Consider the following 24,081-nt stretch of genomic DNA (forward strand, 5'->3'; position numbering starts at 1 on the left):
TTCGCCATTCGATCTGTTTCCACCCAGTAGCAATACTTACCGTAGAAACTATACGTCAATTTATCATGATATGGAGAGATACACTATCATATAGATATCATAGTGCATCCTTAACCATCCCCGCCTATACTGACCAACCCAGATCACGGTTTTTAAGTGTCTATTGGGTAGGAAATGCCCGCTTAGCAGACCTGCAATGATCCTGAGTCGTGTTTGGCTTTGATGCAGCAAGTCTGTTGTAAGTTTAGGCAAGATTTTAAATTACCATTATTGATCTCAAAGATGTACGGAAATACACGGAATAGACGTACAGTTCACGAAGACTATCGCATTGACGAATAGCAGCTGAAAGCATGGCACCATTGAGTTAACTAGATTCAGGATATTTCAGGGCTTATTTACTTTACTTCTGCTTGACGTAATGGGTCGAAACGATGTGTGTGACACATGGGTTCGAGTTCTCTTAGAAGTTTGACTTAGACCATCGGCGGGTCGAAACGAAATGTCTTTCTTTTTTCTCCTCTTTATCTCATGATGTCTTTGTGACGCTTTACCTGTCATTTTGTGGGTACGTTCGTCCATTCTGCTAACTGTAATTAGCATTTTTACAAGAAATATTTCCAGAATATTATTGAATTTTTGTCTAGTGCTTGAATAGTCTATTACTTATAAAAGCTTTTTGGTATTAATTCATCAAAGAGCAGGAATGCCGTTTTACTTTTCGTCCCGGTACTGGAACTTCCATTTTTTGGAACATTTACTGTGTTAAGAATATTATGAATAAATTAAAGCTAAAATACATCAAATCTGCATTCGAGGGTTAATGTCCTTTCTTTTGCCCAGAAGAAGTGAATATCCGTCTTAAATAGAAATAAGTCAACATCAGTAACTTTCACGGTTTGTCGTCCGAGGGCCCATTAGCGTGCGGAAGGTGCCTCGAGGGCGGAAATTAGAGCCGAAGAACCTGCTAAGTTTAGAGATGTGAATTGGGTGAATAAACACCTGACGAGGAAATGCCCTCGGCGAGGTTTAATCGGGAAAAAGGTCGTAAATTTCTGTGGCCCCGTTGGTAGAGGCGGACTCGTCTTTGTTACAGACGTCTGTTTATACCGAAACCGTTCAAAATAGGAGCCGCAAACCGGGGAACGACTGTTCAAAAGCCCTGGATCGTATTTACAATTAACCGACAAAAAAGCAGTATGTTTTATGACAAATCAATAAACTAATTAAATGATATCAATTTAAAAATTTATGTGTGGTGATTAGTGACCGTTAGTCGAAGATTATTCAGAAATCGTGAGATGTGGTCTGGTGTGATGTAGGCTTCTGAAAAACATTTTCTTTATTGTGCCAACGTTTCGATCTTTATTGAGATCATCTTCAAGGCCTGGGATTTACAAAAATTGTAACAAATTTAACAAAAACATGTAGGATGTGGAAAAATGTGAATTTATACAATGCAAAAAAACATTTGTGTGAATTATTGTGAATATTTTTTTGCATTGTATAAATTCACTTTTTTCCACATCCTACATGTTTTTGTTAAATTTAAACAATGTTTGTAAATCCCAGGCCGTGAAGATGATCTCAATAAAGATCGAAACGTTGGCCCGATAAAGAAAATGCTTTTCTGAAACCTGCATCACACCAAACCGCATCTCACGGAATAATCATTAAAAATTTATGATAATTTTCATAAAAAACAACGATCGTGCTCTTCCTCGTATGATAACAGGTCAAATCATTTAACTTTTGTTCTGTCCATGTTATTGGTCAGGCGATTATATAAGTTTTTCTTCCTTTTTTTAAAACAAAAATTGATTCAAGTAATGTTAAATTATAGTTATAATGTTGCCATAATATTTGAACTATAGCAATGTCAAAATATAATAATATAGATTCTATTTTATATTACATTTTAGGTGCAGAAAGAAAATAAAAAACTGTAATGATTACAGCAAAATAAAAATTTAAGCCACAAGCCAAAAAAGCATTAACACAGTAATAAATCAGCCATGGAATATTTTTCTAATTTAGACTGTGGAATTTATTCTATCTCGACTGTGATTTATCAAAGGGCTCATGTGCGATATGTCGGAAAGGCTTACGAGATTAAACAGTGCTTAAACTTGACATTTTAATATTTATATATAGAAATGGAGTATAACAGCAGACTAGCGGTCGAAGTGATGGCTAAAAATAGATGGATCGTCTAGGTTCGCTTGTCGACTTGTCCATGTCTTCAGGCCACTAATCCGTGAAATTTTAATTGACCGGCAGAATTCTAAAATTAACACACCTAGAAAGAAGAAGAAACATCGCTTAGGAAAACCTACGGCAGCAAGCAGTGCATTAAAGTTCTTTGAATTCTTTAAACATTGTGTTTTTTATGGCATCACATACAAATAAATCGATCGGTACTATGTTTAAACAATATATCTTCATTATATTAAATATGATGTATATACATTTCAATTGTCAATTATGCTCGAGAAAACACCATAATATTTTTTGACGCACATTTATATCAATAAACTCTAAAAAACAAAGAAAATCTTCCTTTACCACTATTTTTTTGTATGGATATAGTTAATTTTTTTTGTAGCTTCATATCTGCCTATACTCGCCGTTTTGACCGTAAAATGCGTTTTCTGAAGTCGGTCAATGATATAAGAAGGTAATATACTGGAAATCTGCTGCTGGTCTGCCTCTAAAACCAAATATCTCTAAACAATTTCCGGTTCTGCTTTAAGAGTACCTACCAGCAAAGAGTATGAAGGTACAGATGCCATTGCGACTTTCCTCCACTGAGCCGGACTTAATGATCACAGGTCAGGCAGGGTATGGTAGCTCAATATATGGCCGGGATGGTGTACAAAGATTATGTGTAAAATAAAGAAAATCCGACAATACAGACAGTCGCCCAAAATTGCCCAAAACATTTCTTTTTTCCATGACAGACTAAAACAGATAGAATTGCCAAATCAGAATGACGGGAAACGACCAAACAAAGGTGTAACCTTTTATTTACTTTTTCTTGTACGTATTGCACAGTATGTAACTTTTTTTTTGTAAAAACCTTTTGTTTATTAGTTTGGCCAAAATCTGTTGATATCGTTTCAAAATTACTCAAAAATGCGAATATTCTCTTTTGTTCAGCAGTTTGGAACATTTATTTTTAAGACTTTTACAAACGATCGTCTTGCGTTATTATGCACAGCTTATCATTTTATTTTTTAATTTGGATTTAATTTAATATCTGCTCTAAAATTCGACCAAAGAACCATTTGTTCTATTGTTGAACTGACCAAACTATTCATCCACGAATTGAATTTAAATTCATGTCGCCAGGACAGATTATGTGCGACTAAATCTGGCGACCGCTCAATGAAAAGGCCTTTTTTTTAAAAGAATTACATACTGTAATGGGTTGGCACCATGCCCCCCTTATGCAAAAAGATAAGCCATGTGTTCATCTTTAAGTGATCCTGACCTTGTACCAATATTGTCCTTGCTCCGAATTTAATGAGAAGAAAAAATTGGCGTCGCCTTATCGTAACACATGTGCTTTGGAGTAGAGCATTAAATTTGATGACATGACCTAGGACAAGTGGTAATTTCTTGTTTCTTCATCTTGATCGAATATGTTTATTATAAATGTACATTTTTGTCCGGATAAAACAAATTAGAATTGATTATGTGTGTTGGTGCGAGTCGGGGCAGTCATGTTGAACCGGCACTGGGTCAGTCAGCGCATATAGCCGCCGGTCCGGTAATGGAGAACCTGATGGGAAACGTCTTCATACTCGACTATTTTTCCGAAGCTCTCTGATGATTGTTTTAGGAGCTTACCCTTACATTACATTTGAAGTTGACTACCTATCAAGAAGCCGGTTGAAATGATGGTTCCGTAGAGCGGTAAGAGCGATAAAACTATCATCTCTAGCCGTCGTACATCGCGTTCAATCACTGCCTTCTCTTCGATCGAGACTTCCGGTGCTCTAAACCGCTATCGTGATCATCATGGATCGTGGTTGGTAGAGCGCGACACACCCAGGACTTGGGCAGTTTAACGGACGCTAAGTACGTCTTTCGCTAAAGCACCTGCCTTGGTGAGGCCTTCTCGACTTAAAAACATGCCTTTTGAGAAAAAATAATAATTAACTTTTTACTCAATTTATTCTTTCTTCAAAGAAAACAATTTAAGAAACCAATCACTGGGCAAATTGGCTCAGGAAAGGATGAATGAATTGGTTTTATTTATTTTTAATCTAAAGATTGAACAACCGTTAGATTAAAAATAAAGAAAATCAATTCAACAAGTTATTATTGTTGTGTTCATGTTTTAAATCAACTATTCATTTTTATAGCTAGTTATTATGGAAAATAAACAAATAAATGTCCGGTTTTGTCTTTGAATGTATTATTGAAAGTACATTACACCATTACTTTATAAATATTAATTGTTACAAATATGGAAATTAGGCTATTGATAAAAGTGCGACCAGGGAGTATGTATTAGATTAAATTTGTAGGTTAAGTTGTCAAAAGAGTAAGCAATCATTATGTATATAAATTAGTAAAATTGTTCGGTAGTTTACAATCCTATTTACTAAGCCTGCCAAAAAGACATGAATAGGCCGATCGAAATGATCGAGCTAAAGTTCATCAGGAGAAATCTCAGGGTGCCGGTGTTTTTGAAAAAAATTCCATTTGTAAGTATGTCGGGTTCGAATGCAGGGCCGCTGGATTCGAACCCGGAACCTTTACCTTACAGTGATGAGCGCCGTGTCAATGACTAAACCGTTGCGGCACCGATGCCCCACTCGCAGTTATTACAATTTTCATTAAGTTATGGGAAAAAGTCGTTTTGGAAATCGCGCAATAAAAGTGTAAACCTACTGTTGTGTTTTTAAACGCGTAAGGTTTAAAAATTGCCGTCCTTTCTACTTTAACTAATTCCAATGAGCATTGTTTTTGCGGGCGCAATTGGCCGGCCTTCAACCCACAAAAATTAATTATTCACCACAGTCAATTATTAATAAGTTCTATTAATTGTCCTATGTGGTTAAACAGCGGAGAAGGGGGGGGGGATTTTTCACTCCTGCTGACTGTGAACTCTCGCTTTTTCCCGTCGGACACTCGATCGAATTACAACGAAGAAAATATTTTCAATCTAATTTTTTTAATTATTACCATTAAATTATTAATAACTGTCCGAAGAATGATGAATAATAATTTCGTCCGAGGGAATTCGCCGTTGTATAATTAGAACTACATTTAGGGGACAGCTGGTAGGGCATTTGTTTCAATTTAGAAAATAGAGCGGTTGGCACTAAAACAAACGACAAAAAAGAGAACATGTTAATTTCAGTTAACACATGTGCAAGATAATCCCTAATGTTTTTTATTAATCCTGATAGGTAATAAGAACAAGAACGTCTGATAAACACTCACGACTTGACACAGTTCACTGTTTAATCGTTCTTTTCTAAAACCAAACTCTTTGAACAGCTAGATAAAGACAAGAAAAAAAAAACAGAAAACATCCAACCAGTCACTAAGTTTTCTCTTGTGCCTTGTAATAACGTGTAAATAAATTTCTGACTACAATTGTATGTTCTACATTCTGGATTGATGGTTGAACGAACAAGCTGGATTAAAATCTGTACCAATATGATTTTTTTGAAATTTATTAGTTGACCAAACTCGTTCTTTTATAGAGCCAGATGATATAATTCATTTATTTATTTACACAGAACCAGTTATATAATCGGTAATATTATGTTTATTTGCTTCGTTAACTGAAAATGCTAACTGGGTTAAAAAATTGTTCAATAACAACCAAAAAGGTCATGGAATAAACACGGTCTGATTTGTGTAATGTAAATAAACCACATTTTTCATTCGTAACTGCGTTATGAATTATGGGTTGATTGTCAATACGTAGTAAGTAGGAAAAACTGTTATTGCATATGGTATTTTCGAGGTTAAGGACTGACTTAAACCCAACCTCAACGAAACAAAATTTTTTAGTGGCTTGACATAATAAATTATTTTATCGACTACTATTTACTAAATCGGACTCCTCATTTTTCCATATAGGCGATTGAAGGACTAAGAAGGTGGTATCTCAACTTGTTCTACTGTAAACATTCATAGGCTTTTCTTCATCAGCCTTCCTACACGAGTCCTTGTTTTTTGATGTGCTGCAAGGTTTGCAATAGTCAAACCAAAAAAATTATAATTTATTACAAAATTAAAAATTTGTCTCTATTGGGTACTGTATGATGCGGTATTGTTTCATCTGCTTTGACAAGAATCTTTTCTGTCTTCCTACTTGCCTTCTCGCTTGGCCTTTTCATCAAATCGTCTGCAGGAACGTTCAAACTAGCGACTTTACAGTTTTGAACTACTTTTACAGATATTAGTCAATTTTAACTTCATAATAATCGTAATAAGAAACTTCAACGTTTTAGTTCTGAATTACTTAGTTTTCAATTTTTGGTCTTAATCAATCCACTTTCAACAACGTTATATGATAGGGACTACACTGACGCAAAAAATTCCACCCAATTGATTTTGTTTCATTTTCTCGATAAAAGAAATTCTGCCCTTAATGTGTCTCATTGTTTTTATCAATAAATATTTGTTTTAAATTGGGAATATCAATTAGAGGTAAACACACTTAATCTATAATCCAAAAAAAGGATAAAGGATTTCGCAATTTAAATTTCAATGAAATTTAAAATGTTCAGTCACATTTGAATTCTGAAGCAATATACTGTTTAATTTTCACCTTTGTTTGCTTAATTTCAAATTTTGAACTTAAAAATTCCACTTAGTGCTGAGGATATTGCGCATGGTGTGGCCTCTTATTGATGATGGACGTTCCATCAGGTGTACGGCTATTGCCATCGGAGTTCCCTACGAAACACTGCGAGACGCCGTAAGACGTTTTCGAGAAACTGGGTCCTACCATAGAAGGCCCGGTTCTGGGCGCCCTAGGGTAACAGAAGCACAGGATGACCGATTTTGTATTTGAGAATTCTGCGAAACCGGCACTTTACTGTTGTTCAACCTATTTATCAGCTTCAGGAAAATCGAGGTGTCCAAATTTCTGAAAGCTCTGCTCGAAGAAGATTAAATCAGTACGGATTGATGGCTTTTCGCCCCGTAAGAGGACCAGAATTGACCAAAACACAAAGAGTTTCACGGCTAGCATTTGCTCGAGAGCACAGCCTTTGGACTTTCGACGATTGGTCTGCTGTACTTTTTACAGCTGTGTGTAGATTTGCTCTACGATCTCCGGATGGGCGTTAAGGAGTGTGGAGAAGCCTTTTTTTCCCAGAGCCAACCTTTTCAACTCAGAGTAGCTCAGTGATCGTGTGGGCTGGAATTTCAATGGAGAGTCGCACAGAGTTGGTTGTTGTTCGTGGATGGTCTTTGACGGCCACTCGCTATATGGTTGAAAGTTTGGAACATCATGCCTATCCTCGATGAAATCAACGACAATCCTATTCTAATGCACGATAATGCCCGTCCACATGTCGCTCGCGTAGTACAAGCGTACTTGCAGCAGCATAACGTAAGGGTCTTAGCCTGGCCAGCCCGTTCTCCAGACTTGAACCAATCGAACATTTATGAGATAACCTCAAAAAACGAATAAGAGCACGTCCATCACTTCCTGATACACTCCAGATCTTGAAAGGACTCTTCGCGAAGAATGGGCTAACCTCCAGCAAAGAGACATTTCCAGACTGGTAGAAAGTAAGCCGAGGAGTCTTCGAGAGTAATTTAGGCAAGAGGAGGAAATACGCGTTATTGAAAATCTAAAACAAAATTAAAACAAATTTTATCTTTTTTTCTTTTTCATTTACCTTAGCATACATTTTTTAAATTTTTTTGACAAAGACTCAGTTATTAAACGTTAAAAAAGTGAAACTTAGATTAATCTACAAAAGTATATGCAAATCAAGTTATATTACAAGTGGGTGGACTTTTTTTCCTGTCAGTGTATAATCGTACGTACGGTTGGTAGGATGTTTGTTATCTCGTTATTCTCCCGGGAAAACTGTCCACACAATCTAACTCAGAGTTTCTCCAAAGCCATCGTTAAAGGAAACAATGACGACCATTCTCAAGGAAGACAGTTTCAATTAAAATACAGATTGTGATCAAAATGACTCAATGGCGTTCAAAGCAGTCGATAGGGCTAAAGATGTCCGACTTCCTATCATTAGTCACTTGAACCCTGTGGGTAAACACGGACTGGATGTCAGTCAGACACTTGGGTCCTACAACTTTTTAACCTCTGGGAGAGAGAGAAAAAAATAGGACATGTTTGAAATATAATACAGGAGGTAGTTGTTGCATTAATTATTGTCGAGTTAGAAAAACCCACTGTAACTGAGCTAACCACTCGTTTGAGAGTATGTTTTTAGTATTTTACATTTACATATTTGTTAAATAGTTATTGAAGTAATTAGAAAAATGTTCATATCTTTAAAAAAAAGCTGAAGGTCGTGGGTTCGAATCCCGCTCGTGATACTAACTTTTTCATTTCAATCTAGACCTTATATACTTACAAAGAATAATTAATTGAAAGAAGTAACTTGGTCAATCAGACCATTAAATATAATGGATTAAAAAAAATGTTATACTACTTGAAATTTTTCGATAGGTTTGTACAGGTATAGGTTTTCTATAGGCAAAATTGGCCTTCTTTCTTTCTTTAATTTTCAAACCAATCGATTGGGTTTAATACATTTTTGTTCAATTCTTCGTTTTTAATGAGTGTTAAAACGTTAATGTATGAATTTGGAAAATATGTTTTTAAAGAAGTATTATAATTTTCAGCCTTCGGTGTCAGTAAAATGCTCAAGAAGCTTCTCTCGCCTTGTGGCTAAACAGTTTATTTCAACTAAATATTCCGATTGGAAGGTTATGTTTAGTATGAATGTATTTATTAGCGTGAATAAGGCTGGGGAATATTGAGTACCCTGAGTACCAACAACTTGCATTAGGTGTTCACTAGTATTAATTCCCGTTTTAAATGTGTTGTTTAAGCAGTATCACACATCTGGAAAAGCTAAGTATTTTATGGCAGATAAAAATCCCACAATTTCCATGAAAAGAAATTTAAAAAATTATAGACAGGATTTCTTTTTTACAGCATATTTTGACTGTTTGAAATTAGAACCTTCCAAAACCCCCTATACTAAGGGATGATATTCTCAAATTTTATTTGTGCACAAAATTGCATTCTCAAATCGTCCGCTATCTCCCAAGAAAAGCCCAAATTGTTTTTACTTACCTTAACTCCGCCCTGCGACCAATTTATTCCTTTCCATTTTGGAAATTTTCCACAATCGTTTTTCTCCTCAAACGAACCAAAGCTGTCGATTCATCCTTCATGCTATCGTCCTTTCAGCCTCTTTACAGCAATGAGTAAATAAATTGAACTAATTAAAATTATAGTCGAGAGGTTCCTATTTAAACGTCTTTACCTCTAAATTTAAACCCAACAAAGTATTGAGTTGGATTTAGATCTTAAATTTCAGAATCTTTCGCCGTTACTTAACGTCGCCTCGGCGTCATTGAGCAGAAGCAGTATTGTCCGGGAGCGTCCCTTGGCATCACACTGAAGAGTTAGACAGAGCACAGAAATATCCCGTATCTATCTTATTCGAGGAGGCGTCCCACAAGGGATCATCCTTGGACCTTTACTATATACGATATATCCTGCTGACATCCCTATCCTCACACTACTAAGCTATCTACTTTTGCTGTCCTTTCCCCGCATAAAGACCCCGTCACTGTAAGTCTTACCAATTTATTCTTTTTAAGGTCAGTAATCATGACCGACCTAATCTTCTTTTGGCTAGGCAAAATTCTACCCATAGGGTCGAATGACTTGTAACCTCTTTCGTGGTAATAATCTTCAAAAGATAAGAAACTCATTTCCCTCACGATTTGCTCTAAATATTCTCATACTTTTCCAAACTTTATGTGTTCGTATTCTGCTTTAAACAGAACCAGTGTTATCAGAGTATTCCATGACATTCCTCAACCCGTCGACAGGGCACAATTGTGCCTCCTGTGAAAGCTGAATGGCATCACTGCCTACTACCTTATCCTAAAATCGTATTCTGGCCTTTAAGTTATTATTAGAAATTGCTCACTTACTCTATCCAAGCTGGCACCCCACAAGGGTGCATTCTTGAACCTTTCATTTTCACAATATGTGCTGTTGAGTGCTGACATCCCTCCCATGCTCCCAGAAACAATCCAAGCCTTTTCTGCTGTCCTTTCTCCGCAAAAAGATTCTTTCATAGCAAGTCTTGTCAGGGTTTTCCCAACAAGATTAAACAATCAAGATCATCTTTATTTTATTTCGGTCTCGCCAAGGATCTGCTCATAAAATCATCTAGTTCGACTTGACTCATGCCTACTTTCTTGCAAAATCTACCCATACCGTAAAGATACTGGCCTATTTTAAATATTCATTCAATTTGCAGTGTCCAATTAAGAATCCTATTCGGGATTCGAAGCATTTTCTGCTTCCTTTGATGTATTCTTCTTTCCATCCAAACTCGCGAGATGGTTCTCGAATCTTTTGTTTCCAATGAGTGAATTCCTCCGTTTTCTCATTTTCTTTCTGTCGTCTTGTCTAAGATAATCATTGATAGCGTGAATCCCTATACCACAGAAGGGGCTTAGGGATTATCAGCGGAATCCGCCCCTTTTTTTTGCAAGTTCGTCAGCGCTCTCGTTTCCCTCTCTACTCTTACATGTCCTGGAATCCAACAGAGGGTGACATTACTTTGCATTCCTAATCTTTTTAGTTTAGTTGTACAATTCAGCACAATCTTTGAAGTAACGATGTTTGAACTTAGTGCTTTGATGGATGCTTGGCTATCTGACATGACAGTAATATTTTTGTTTTTGTACCTGGAAGTTACTTCCTTCAGCCTGGAAGATTGGAAGATACTGGTGTTTTTCCCCCATGGGTTCTGAGTATTTGTGCCAGGACCGAACTCCTACCCCCGTACCTCGTTGCATTCTAGAACGATCAATGTATGACGTAACATCAGCATATGACGTCATTCTCAACGGAGGGTTTTTTTCCAGTCTTTTTTACTACTTAGGTCTGTCCGGAAATTTTGTTTGGATTCGAACACCCTTGACCCCCGATTTAAGTTTAATAGAGTTACAAAGAAAAACTTTTTGAGACCAAGGTGGCTGTTTCTTGGTGGATGGTAGATGTCGCCCGATTGTATAAATACTATAAATAAACCCAAAGTCGTTTTTACAGTAAAAAACGCATTAAGCATAAGCTATGCCGAAACCTTTAGAAAACTAGTATAATTACAATAGATTGGAATTGAATCAATTTCCATCTCGTGACGTTTGTCGGCGTAATAGAAATTGAATGTAAATAGTTTAGCTGCATCGCATGCTTTCTGTGGCGCCCGAGGATGAGATGCAATCCTTAAAATAAGAACTACTTACAGAGAGTAGTAATCACCGTAAATTACAGCTTTAGTAAATTACCGGCATTAATAGACAACGAGGGGGCTCGTTGGGGTGTCACTTCAGGTTATAATCTACAAGTGACGGCCTGGGTTTAACTTTCTATTAATTATTTTTTTACCTTCCTCAAGGCGCTGTGGATAATTCAAACAAAAACCACCCTCGATACGAAATCTAATTAATTTTTTTTTTACAGATCGAGGAAGACATGAAGGACAGCCAGAATTATACGACGGGAGACGAGGACGAATACTACGAAGACGAGTACGACGACGACGGAGACGAAAGCAGGAAGAAACGACATGCCGGCCATTATTCGAAGAGAAGCGTTCGTAACTTAGATCGGACGAAGAACGACTTGAGAGCCGGATCAGAAGAGGACAGCGTTATAAAGCACACTTACTCCAATAGCAGTCCGTAAGGGTTAAATTTAAATCCGTTCTATTTCGTGGTCAGATTGGCCATATAACTTCTTTCAATTAATCTTTATGTAAGGTATTGGTTGAAATGAAAAAGTCAGTGTCACGAGCGGGATTCGAACCCACGATCTTCGGTTAAATAGGCTGCTGCTGTTAAGCTATCGTGACTTCGATCCTCTCGGACACCAACTCCCCATTTCAATCTACCTTTCGAATTTTCCCTCCTTTTTGCCATTTTTCAAATGTCGTGTAATCAGGATTCGATTCTCGGCGACAAATGGGCTGCATTACGTGTACGGCCGACCGAGTTCGGCCGTTCAACAGCCGAACTATTTGTCCAAACAGAGGACCGGCAATATGGCCGAACGCCGTCGTCCACTGTAGCCGATTTTCGTCAGTTCACCACACAGCCCAAATGGATGTAGAAGAATTGTTGCTGCTGGAAAATTCTTACTTTACATACAAACGGATGGAAAGAAATAAACAAAAATATTGGGTACACCCAATATTGAGAGAAAGGAAAGAACATGGCGAGTTAAACCACTTACATAGTCAGTTTCTAGAAGATGCGGTCAAGTTTCACGACTATTATTATTATATGGAAAATGGGTCAAAAAGGGAAAAGGTCATACTGACAAGACTACGCATAGGTCATACAAGGATTACACACGGGCACCTTCTAGCAGGAAAGCGACCACAAAGGTGCCCATTATGCAATGATAGAGTAACACACCTCGAGCACCTTTTCAATTGTAGAAAGCTCGACGCTTATAGGCAATATTTTGGAATATCATCGGACCTGTGCGTAGTCTTGGGGCACGGCAGCGGGCACAAATCGCTGTACCGGTCCTCAGGGCAGGGATCTTCAAATGTATGTAGTTTATGTGTGTTTGTGCTGTGCTTGTGTTGTGTCTGAAGTGTTTGTGTCGTGTTTGTGTCGTGTTTATATTAGTACATTAGGATGAATGTAATTTATTTGCGTGAAAGGAAGGGGTTATTTACCCCGCCCCGAGGAATATCGAGTACTCTGGGGTGAGTGTGTGACGTCTGGAGAGTAAAAGTAAGTTATTAGCGCGAATGGAGTGGGTTCAACCCCGCCCCGAGGAATATCGAGTACTCTGGGGTGAGTGTGTGACGTCTGGAGAGTAAAAGTAAGTTATTAGCGCGAATGGAGTGGGTTCAACTCCGCCCCGAGGAATATCGTGTACTCTGGGGGAGTGAATGTGACCAGACTTCTATGTTTGTGGCGATATATATGTTATGTATTGTATGTTGTGTACCTATTCTTACATTGACAACCTGAGGTACTAACAAGAGGCTAGCTTTTTAAAATAACGACGTAATATACAAGTAAAAGCAGAGAGTCAGTAACGAGATGCTCAAATGGCTGCAGTTCAATACAAAATACGCGAGAAAGACAGGAAAAAGAAGGAATACACGCGGAGGGCCGGCGATGACCTCAGCTGTTTGTCGGCCCATAAACCTTCCATTTTATATATATATTATTATATTAAAGTGCAGGGACGTTTGGTTATAATTGGCCACGGAGAGCTTTAGTGAAGATATACTTCGTTATACTTATTAAATCCATTATATTTCGTGGTCCGATTGACCAAATAACTTCTTTCAATTAATTAATTTTTATATAAGGTTTTGGTTGAAATGTAAAAGTCAGTGTCACCAGCGGGATTCGAACCTACGACCTTCGGCTAAATATGCCGCTGCTCTACCACTTGAGCTATCGTGACTTCGATCCATTCGATGGGGAGTTGGTGTCCGAGTGGTAAAGCAGCGGCCTATTTAGCCGAAGGTCATGGGTTCGAATCCCGTTCGTGACAATGCATTTCAACCAATACCTTACATAAAGATTAACTAGTTAAATTTAAATTTTTATCATCTTAAAAACATAAAATTTACACTTCTCCCGGGGTTTTTCTTAATACGAGGTTTTTTTGATCTATTACCGAAGATAGCGGGTGAGAGGGAGAGTGTGAGATAAGCCTATGTACCGATTTCTTATTTGTTCCGGACGAGTCAAAAAAAGAAAAAAGCAGACTAGAAATATAACTTTTTTTCCCCTTTCGAAAGATAAATGCATCCTTGCATAAATAGTCGACATTGGAAAAAAGCTCAATTTACGGCTTCCTCGGTTTTTCCACCGGATCGTATGACAATTAAATCGGCTTTTCCAAAGGAAGTGCGAAAATTTGGCGGCCGCGGACACCGCATTGGGATTCCTGACAGTCCGACGGTTTTCATACTAAACTATTATTTTTTAATAACATATCGTCAATAATACGAGGAGATAAATAGGATTACAGTAACAACAGGCTAGAGTGTAAAATTGCTTCGGCGAAGGTCGTCCAATTGACGGTCATCCCGCATCGTGTGCAAAAAACCCAATCCCGTTTTGAGTCATCAGAAACCAAAGAAAAACATTCGAAATTAATATAAAACGTCAATAATCTAATAATAAATTATGCATTTCGCATAATTATTGGGTAATCTTAGGCAATAATACCAGAAATAACACAGTTTGAAAATTTTCTGTGCGATAACGATGCTTTTCATTCTACCAACCAGTTGAAATCCCGGTTCCGAAAGTAGAACAAGCGGGAATATTTGAACAAGTTTTTATATCAGATTATTCTTCGAAGAATGATAAACCGTTCGATATTCTATCATTACAATTAGAGACCGGATTTTTGAAAAATAAAGACAAAAACGTATACACTGCTAACAACTCAAAATGTGACAAAATTTAACATAAAAAAATTGAAAATGGCGGAAGTAAGAACAAAACAAAAAACGAACATTTGCGGAGAATACACACAGTGGTGAGCCTTCAAAAGAGAAAAAAAAATTGGTCGATACCATTCATTTTGGTTAGCCTCGCTGGGTTCCTCTATCAGTCTTCTCGCCATCTTCAGTTGTGGTTTGCTTGTATAATGTTCTAACCCAGTGAGGATAGGCAGGCAAAATTATTCGTACGATCAAATCCCAGGTCATCACTCCGTAGACAACACAGAAAAATCTCACAAAGAAATAATGAATAATATTAAGAAAAAAAACTTAAAAAAATCTATAAATAAATATATAGGTTTATTTTGAAAATACAGACTTCAATAATTCATCTGTAAACTTTAATGAACAAATATAGAAAATTATATTAAATTTAGTCGGGTCTTCTATATTTAATGAGGCGGCAATGAGACAAATCAAACTAAATCACTGTAAAACATGGTTCATTGATAAACTGAAGATTTCAGGTTTCACAAAAAAAAAAATTAAATTTGACAAGTATGCACATTTTCACCCTTCAATTTTATTTAGTAGCCAATAGGAAAAACATCACGTGTTTCAGTGAGAATTCATGAATAATTTGGATCACGGTATGGCCTTAATAATAAAACAAATTCAGTTGTTACTGTCAACCTTTCGACCTATTTTAAGGCCATGATCAAAACTATCTTAAATGTGTCGACAAATTGTCATAATTAAGTTTTTAATAGAAGGTTTCAAATTTCTTTGGAAACCGACTCAGTCCCAACATGGCCGAGGACCGTAAGTGATAGGACACTTAAATCAGTCAGAATAATCTGGGAAGGTAGTGCAAGGTTGGGGCATTGAGATGTGCAGAAAATTTAGTTACTTATGGAATAAAGGGCTTCTTGCAGGGCAAGGTTGGTTTCAGAGGAGGTTTAACAATTTTTCTTATGACTTTTCATTGGGATCTTTCAATAATCAAACAGTGTACTTAAGATTGTTTTGTCACGGATGAATTGACAAATGTTAAGATGTTCGTATTCCCACTTTTAAATTCCCACGGTTAACGGCCGTTTATGCAAATCTGATATCGTGTCCGCTTTCGGGTGTCAGAGCAGCTTCCTCTAGAAACGCCAACGGTTGTAAGGAATGTATTTTGAATGTATCTTTAAGAAATCCGTGTTTGAAAGATAAAAATAAAAACCTTTTAGAGTAAAGGCGTTTTTCTGCGCCTTGGGCTAACGGCAAAGTTGATTTGAAAATAACACAGGCACCAAGGCCGGAAAGTGCAACCTGTTTATTGTTCGAAATTGCTGTCCTAAAATCTCCCGCAAAAGATCGAAATTATGATATGGTACCTCAATTACAGAAATATTTAAAAAATATATATACAGGGTGTATCAATTGCTATATTCCACCCATTTAATTCGGAAATAACCTTAGCAATAAAATGATCTTATACAAACCACAAGTTAATTGTGGCTAGGAATCGCTTGGAGGTAACAGATTTAACATAACTTTCTCATCTAGCTGGGAAATGACACTGATTCTGTTGTTTTCAAGGAGAATCCCTTATTTCTATTGTACAATTCGATTCTAGAGCTTATTTCATGCCACTTTTACTGAAAGGAAAATTTTGATAGGATCGACCGATTCTGAGTTATGACCAACGGAAGACGCGTGAGGGGGGGGGTATGTTTTTTGTAACAACAAGAACAAGGTGGTCCTACCCGTTTATTTCGAAAACGATTAACTTTAGCAAAAAATAGTCTTATACAAACTTCAAGTTAATTTTTGTTACAAGAAGCATACCGCCCTCACTCTTCTTCCTTCGGCCATAACTCAGAAACGGTCGATCCTACCAAAATTTTCCTTTCGATAAAAGTGGCATAAAATAAGCTCTGAAATCGAATTGTACAAATAAAAATACGGGATTCTCCTTTAAAACATCATAGTTAGTGTCATTTCCCACCTAAATGAGAAAGTTATGTTAAATCTGTTACCATCTCGCGATTCCTAGCCAAAATTAACTTGGAGTTTTCATAAGACAATTTTTTGTTAAAGTTAATCGTTTCCGAATTAAATGGGTGGACTATAGAAGTATATACCCTGTATATAAAAATGAGAGTGCAGCCTTTTGAGAACCCTTTTTTCTAGGTTTCAAATTAAATTATCATATTTTATTAAATTTAATATTCAACTTCTTATTTTTTTTAACCAGATACAAGATAAATTAAAATGATCGAGTTCTGACGAAAAATTCAATATCTATAGAGACAATCGATTGGTTTTAGAGGAAATGGCTCAAATTGTGTGAAAAACCCACCCTCCAAAATTCATAAATTCGTTCTACAAATCCTTCAGAGCTCCATAATTTTCAATTTTTTGTTGTTAGCTAGTGTGTGGTGATTAGTGACCGTTAATAGATAATTATTCAGAAATCGTGAGATGCGGTCTGGTGGGCACTCTCAACACGACACGCAAGAATGGCACAATTACACAGAAGACAAACACTTTGAGGCCTGAAGATGATCTCAATAAAGATCGAAACGTTGGCACGATAAAGAAAATGTTTTTCTGAAACCTACATCTCACCAGACCGCATCTCACGATTTCTGAATAATTAGTTGTTAGCTAGGTTTAAAAAAATGAACACAAATTAAACTTTCATATTTTAATGGATTAAATTTTAAAATTTTTCCTTTTTCAACGTTAAGTTCAACGATAAATTGAAACGATCGAATTTGCAAAGTTGTTATTTTGTAATAGTAAATCCTGGATTTTCTATTTCTTTGGCAACAGAATAAACAGCATTTTCTTTCAATTTAATTTAAAAAATAAATAGTAAAATATAATATATGTGTTATATAAGTCGGTGATTCCAAGGGTAGTAATGCTTATCATAAAATTCTAATAATTTTAGCATCACACTTCAAATCCACTTGAGAAGATTTAAAAAAAAATATTTCAACGTTCAATGTAAAAATAATTACAAAACTCTCGACTTAAAACTTAACTGAAAAGACTCATGATTTGAATGCAGTCTTGACTCAGTTGAGTTCTAAAATTCTTCGTAGTTATAAGTCCTCTGTTATTTTGTTGTATCTTAAGACTTGTATAGGGAATCAACATCCTTCTGTTGTCTAGGTAGTGGTAGTTTCTTGTTTCTAACGAAAAGCGCAGGGCAAGACGGTATTTCCAATGTAAATGTACACATTTTGGCTAAATTTTAAAATTAAAATTATCTTGGAAACATTGATTAATTATTGAATGCGAACTGTTTGGAAAAAACTCAGCAATATAGACGTACTGTTGAATGAAAAACTTATGAACCGAAAATAAACGTTATAGATAGCAGTAGAATGGATTTTAATAAAATTGGCCTAGTGTTGTACAAGTTGGATGTAAAAATGAAAATATGCATTTAATCCTTGTATATTATAATAATCGGAAGGATGTAGAACAAATTAAAAATAAATCAAAACGTCCCTACCTTTTTCAAATGACATTCAAGTAGATTCAGAGCCGGTTTTCCTTTTCCCCAAATAAAGATAGATCCGATTTGATGTAAATCAAGACACACATTGACATAAATCTCATTGGGAGGGAGTATTCGCTAAATAGGGTGACTCACCCTATCATCTCACCTTAGTCAGGCTTTTTGATGCCAATGCTCTTTTTGCCTCGATAAACAAAGAAAATATGAAAATAGAACATGCATTGTGAGACATTTTTGTGCAAGTTGCGTAAAACTGCGATGTCAATCTTCGATCGGTTTTCTTTGTTTTGGGAACGCCTCGTCTTCTCTGAGGAGGAACGTGCAATCGCGACGTGATCAACCCCGCGTACTGTAAACAATAACAAATTTCTTCTGGGAAAAAAATGAATTGTCTCTTTCCCCGATTCGACATACTTGATTTTCCAAATTCACCTGCCAATTAATTAAAAATGTCTATTTTTCCTTGATAATTTTTCATTATTTTCTATACGAGATTCGAACTGAATGGGAACACTTGGCATGTTAACTTACTTTACTTTAGAAAATAACTAACTATTCCATGATTTAAACAAATAAAATGTACACAATAACAATGGAAAACATTAAGCAATTGTTATTTATTCGAAGATTTTACTGATGCAGATATCCAAACATTGAAAATGACGACGTGACTGTAACCGATTTACATCATTGCTTTATACATTTGCGAAACACTTTTGCGCATAAATTTAATTAGGATATGTAAATAAATAGAAACGAAAACGGCTAATTTATTCTCGGTGTTTTTTCTAAACCTTAGATATCCTGTAGACAGAGGCTCGATGACATCGGTCCACCATCAAAAGTAGGCACTTAACGAATCAAAACTCGTAATAGGCTTCTGTCCTTTTTGATACAAATCCTTTTTTGGGAGTGTAGAACTATTTACAAGATTTACGGAAGAGTCCATATTCTCCAGGGCCTTGGGCACAAGGCTTCGAGGTCCGTAAATGAAGACAAAACTAACAACTACATAAAAGTTACTTTTTTTCTGATAGCGAGACCTTAAATAATAAGACCTAATCTGGTGGATTAAAAATCGACAAAAACAAACTACCAAAATTTACAAATCTATGCAGAACAGGGGGGGAACAATCCCATCCAGCTGCCAATCACTATTAAACCTCATCCATTAGAAATATCTATATATATAAAACAATTCCGTGACTGACTGACAGACAATGCAGAGACCAAACCGCTGGATCTCAAGGGCTGATATTTCGACAGTCCATTCCTGTAATGCATAGATAGCCACTAAGAAATGATTTTTTGAAATTCCATCCCTAAGGGGATCATATGGACAATTTTTCTTCATGTACAGACCGAAGTGAACTGAAGAAGTGTAGAGCAGAGAAACAAGACATTTCTATTAGAAAGCCTTACCACCACTCTGCATCGCATTAGAAAGATACATTAAAAGAGAGTCCTGCATGGATGAAATCACGGGTAAAAGCTAGTATATATTCATGGTATTATAGGGGTAAATATCAATACTGCCATGGTGGATACACTAAATAAAACGTAGTTTAATTTCTATCTTGACTTTCCTGAGATATTAACATTTTTGTGATTTTAATCTGAAATCAGGTTTTTTTATATAAAGTCAATTGGCCTGAACTATGAAAAGTACAGTTAGCCAAAAGGCTGCAGTGCTTGGAGAATACCAAATCTTTACTTCCTAGTGTCCAATTCCACATCATCACATCAAAAGCCAATATCATGACAAACAGATAAACAATTCAAATGCGGCATTACAGGGGTATAGTCGTGTATTCTGAGGTACATACCTTCTCCTGACATCAGTAGTATTTCCAGGAACCAAGGAAATTGATTGAGCCTGGAGGATGAATCAGTGTGCTCCAAACTTCTTGTAGCACAAGATCTGGTTCAGATCCTTCATTTTGTTACAAATATGACACTTTGAGCCTATGAAGCATAATGTACAAGTATGAGCCACATACGCTAGTAATATAAAAAGCATTTTTTTCGAATCCCAACAAACCAGGGTTTCTTTAAGAATGGGGATGAGAGCTCAATAATATTTCCCAGCAACTGTCGCATTGTAGACTGATGCCATTTATAAAAGATTTTTCCTTTGGCAGTTGCATGTCAAAGGCAAAGTTACTGTCAGTTTTTGGAGTTAAAGTGTTTTTTCTTGAATAAAACAAATTAAACTAAAACAAAGCAATGTTCTTAATAGAAGGATCGAGTCATAACAAACCAATTAGGGCCAAGAGCTTGTTTGTCCTAGTTTACCGTTCAATAAAATCACTTTGATACTAGTTTTGTTTTGCAGTCGGAGCAACAGATGTGCTTATTTTTACACAATCAACTGAAACGTGATTTTCTTTAAGCACATTTGCCTTTAATATTGTTTTCTGAAAGTTGCAAAAGTTAATTGATTTGCCGTTAACTTTGTCTTGTAAAATTTTTCAAAAACAGTCTAATAATTGCTTAAGCTTTAAATTTTGTTTTTGTTATTATTATTTTCTTTTTTAACCAAAGAATCATACTATTTATTTTTTCTTTATAGGGCTCCTTTGCTTGCAACGATCTTCTTGGAATCTGATGGATACAAAAAAGTAAGAAATGCTTTAAAAAAATATTTGTTTTAGAAAAATTTAAAATACTTAAATTACAATTTATGACCTTTTCTAGCAACAAGCTGGACCATTAGAACATACATTCCCACCGAAAATGGATTCTTGCGACTATTCAAAATGTATGAAGAACGTCGTCGCTCACTATGAAGGGAACTCATCTGCTGCAAGAAAAGGACATCATCGTCATTATGACAGTAACTATTAATTTTTCTATAATCCTCACAAAACCATTGAATGAACAGGAGGAGACATACTGGTATGAAAGTGCATGCATGACTTGGATATATTGTAAAAATATAAAAAAAGCTTTAAAAAAAAGTTATCATTTTAATATTATTATTAAAAATTGTTTAGCCTATCAGGTAATAAACTAACAAGGTTATCATAACTGATAAATAAATCATGAGATTTCCTCCTGTGGTTTATGGTGTGATAAACCTGTAATTTGATCCTTATTGGTCATCTTGGTCTGCCTATTCTCATTATGTTGCCTATCATACTTCAGCAAGAAATTTTACCATTGTTTCTGAATTTCTGTAAAGTTTCTTTTATAAGGATAGTCACAATGATGATGGCGAAATGTCTAAAATCTGATAGATTAAACCAGCGAGGTAGATGGATTACCAACCAGATGTTAATACTGTATCTGGAGGTATTGACCAACAAAGTTTGATGGTATCAGGATTGTGGAGATTTTGAAACAGTATTGTTGCAGGTCCAACTGTAAATTTTTATTTCAATAAGGATTGATTTTCTTATTCGTTTTACTTCTTTCTACAGCAAATGGCTGAAAAGGGAAAAAATTGTCTTGAGAATTGGGGTGATATCAGCAGGTTATTTGGTATCAGCTTGATGCTTCTGAAGTAGGATATCCCTTTACATATTTCCTCGAATATCATCAAACTTGACCAATTGAGTATGAGTAAACAGACATTATGAGTCCTGAATAGGAGCGCCAAAGGTGCATGAATGTCATCCGTTTTATAGAAGTGTTACAGATAGGCTTTATTTTTTTTCCGTGGCCACTTGGTGCTTGGATTAACTGGGCTCATTTGAAACAGCCATTTCAGTCTAGAAAAAATTGTCTGGATTTGTGTGTTTCTCTTTTTCCACAGTTCGCCACTGTTCTTCCCAGAGCTTTAACGCCTGTTCCTTACATTATTGGTGTATGTAGTTTCCCGGGTCCTTGACACAGTCTATTTTTATATTTTTACTTTTTGAAACAGAAGAGGTTTGACTCTTTGTCCATGCACCATTGTGGTTGACTTTTTATTATTACCTAGTACCTTGAGGGGTATTTTGCTGTCCTTTATTGATGTGGTGATAGTTCAACTTAAACAACTTGCTAAGAGTATCCCATTAAGATATGGAGGTATCTACCAATGAATGCTTGTTTTATTGTTGACCACAACCCTAATACCACCTATATTTATTACCCTAATATTTATTAATGACTATTTTTAAACGACTTTAGCCATTAATGACTATCAATCTTTAATTTTATAATAGCTTTAATATTTAAATTTATGTATATTATAAAGGGGGTCGCAGTGGTCAAGTGGTTAGGTTATCTGACTAGTGTTGGCCATGCTAGGGTTCGAATCCTGGCACAGCCCATTGCTTTTTAATTCAGCAGAGTATGGAAAAAGTATTACAAAGTGTTTTGACCTTCATTCACAACATCAAATGTCTTTTAGCCCTCCTACATGCCAGAAATTTCTTTAATTTTTATATATTATATGTTTAATTAGGGACAAGTTCTGATCCCACGGTTGCCCTCAATCAACTGTAACTGTTGTAACAATTTTTAAGATAAATAATAAGTTAATTCTGTTCTTAATATTGCTACTGTTGAATATGTTGTATTTTGATTCATAATCTACTGGTTTCATCCGTCTTATACGCCTCATTTTCCTTTGGGATTGTACAATTTGTGAGATCAGTGAAAATAAATCAATTATTTTTACATGTTCCCCAGGCAACCACCGCATGTACCACCCGAACGGTGTGATCAGGGAATGGACGAAAGCGGCATGGGTACCCAACTCGTATTTGGATCCGACTCTTTACTTCGACAACGGTGAAGTAAAACTGACCGACTATCCAGGATTGTACTATGTATATGCTCAGGTACGAAATGCCAGATGATTTATGTTGATGAAAATTGTTTAAAAATAAATTATTTTACAGGTGTTCTACGCTGATCCGCACGATACAACTGGATTCAGAATATACGTCAATGATGAAGTTGTAATGCAGTGTACCATAACGGCTCATGGTGTTCATCGATCTGGAGAGGCGAAAAGAAATTCCTGCTACACTGGCATGTTTTATGTCTAATTTTCATCAAAAGCAATTATTGATATTTTAATGGTAAATTTCAGGTGGACTTGTAAAGCTCAACGTCGATGACAAAATCAGCATAAAGGAAGTTGAAGGCACCCGGTACACAATATTTGAACACACGAAGAGTTTCTTCGGTCTCTTCAGGGTCGCCGCTATGTGAAAGGGAGACTGCACATTCCAAAAAAATTTCAATGTGTATATACCAACATCTGCAAATTTTTAAGTACTTACTTAATTAACTTTTCATTGCTTTTCTGTTTCAAACAATAACCATTGAAGAAAACAGAAAGTTACCGTAACCATTTTTTTTTTAATACAAAAAATTAAGTGCTCCATCAGAAACTTATAATTTAACATCGTGTATAGTTTTACAATTAAAATGTTTTCAAAAATTTATAGTCAGTAATTGATTTATGTATAAATAAGTTTGAAATATTGTATATAATATTATAAGCATGGTACAATCAGTGTATTTGTATATTTTGTCTGTTTTAAAATAAAAACTTTTATATTGACATGACTTTCAAATAATTGTTTTCAGAATAAAATTGCAAATTATTTTAATAGTAATTGGGTTTTTAGCGATTTGGCCAAAAGTAAATATAAGTTAGAAAGATAGGAATGGAATGACAGTAAGAACAATAGACAGAACAATGTCAAATTAGTCATTCATACCTATAGTTCGTTGACACACACAGATTGCGTGCCCAGGAATAAATAAAAACAGTAGCACTTTTTCTTCTGTGTAATTCACTTCTAAAAGGTTGTAAGTGAAGAAATTTGTCACTTTTATTTTGAGAACGGCTACCTTTAGCATTTTTTCCCAAACAATCCACAAGAAACAATGCATCGAAATATTTTTGTAGTTGTTTTA

The 24,081-nt window shown here is 35.8% G+C and overlaps 2 protein-coding genes across 2 annotated transcripts in view; one reads left to right on the plus strand and one right to left on the minus strand.

Annotated features, from left to right (window-relative positions):
* The window catches only part of LOC106670378, a 120,658-nt gene extending 99,963 nt beyond the window's left edge, over positions 1 to 20,695 (minus strand). Inside the window, exon 1 of the mRNA XM_014400654.2 lies at positions 18,214 to 20,695. The gene's annotated coding sequence lies outside the window, so the exon portion shown is untranslated. The remainder of the gene's footprint in view (positions 1 to 18,213) is intronic.
* LOC106670377 (protein eiger) overlaps positions 1 to 23,393 on the plus strand; it is a 91,185-nt gene extending 67,792 nt beyond the window's left edge. Inside the window, exons 2-7 of the mRNA XM_014400650.2 lie at positions 11,732 to 11,952; positions 20,792 to 20,840; positions 20,917 to 21,055; positions 22,840 to 22,991; positions 23,052 to 23,184; positions 23,246 to 23,393. Coding sequence (XP_014256136.1) covers positions 11,732 to 11,952; positions 20,792 to 20,840; positions 20,917 to 21,055; positions 22,840 to 22,991; positions 23,052 to 23,184; positions 23,246 to 23,367 — 816 coding nt within the window. The 3' untranslated portion in view covers positions 23,368 to 23,393. The remainder of the gene's footprint in view (positions 1 to 11,731; positions 11,953 to 20,791; positions 20,841 to 20,916; positions 21,056 to 22,839; positions 22,992 to 23,051; positions 23,185 to 23,245) is intronic.
* The last annotated feature ends 688 nt before the right edge of the window (positions 23,394 to 24,081 follow it).

Source organism: Cimex lectularius, unplaced genomic scaffold (genome assembly GCF_000648675.2).
Source record: "Cimex lectularius strain Harlan isolate CLEC.00 unplaced genomic scaffold, Clec_2.1 scaffold69, whole genome shotgun sequence".
In the NCBI taxonomy this organism is placed as follows: domain Eukaryota; kingdom Metazoa; phylum Arthropoda; class Insecta; order Hemiptera; family Cimicidae; genus Cimex; species Cimex lectularius.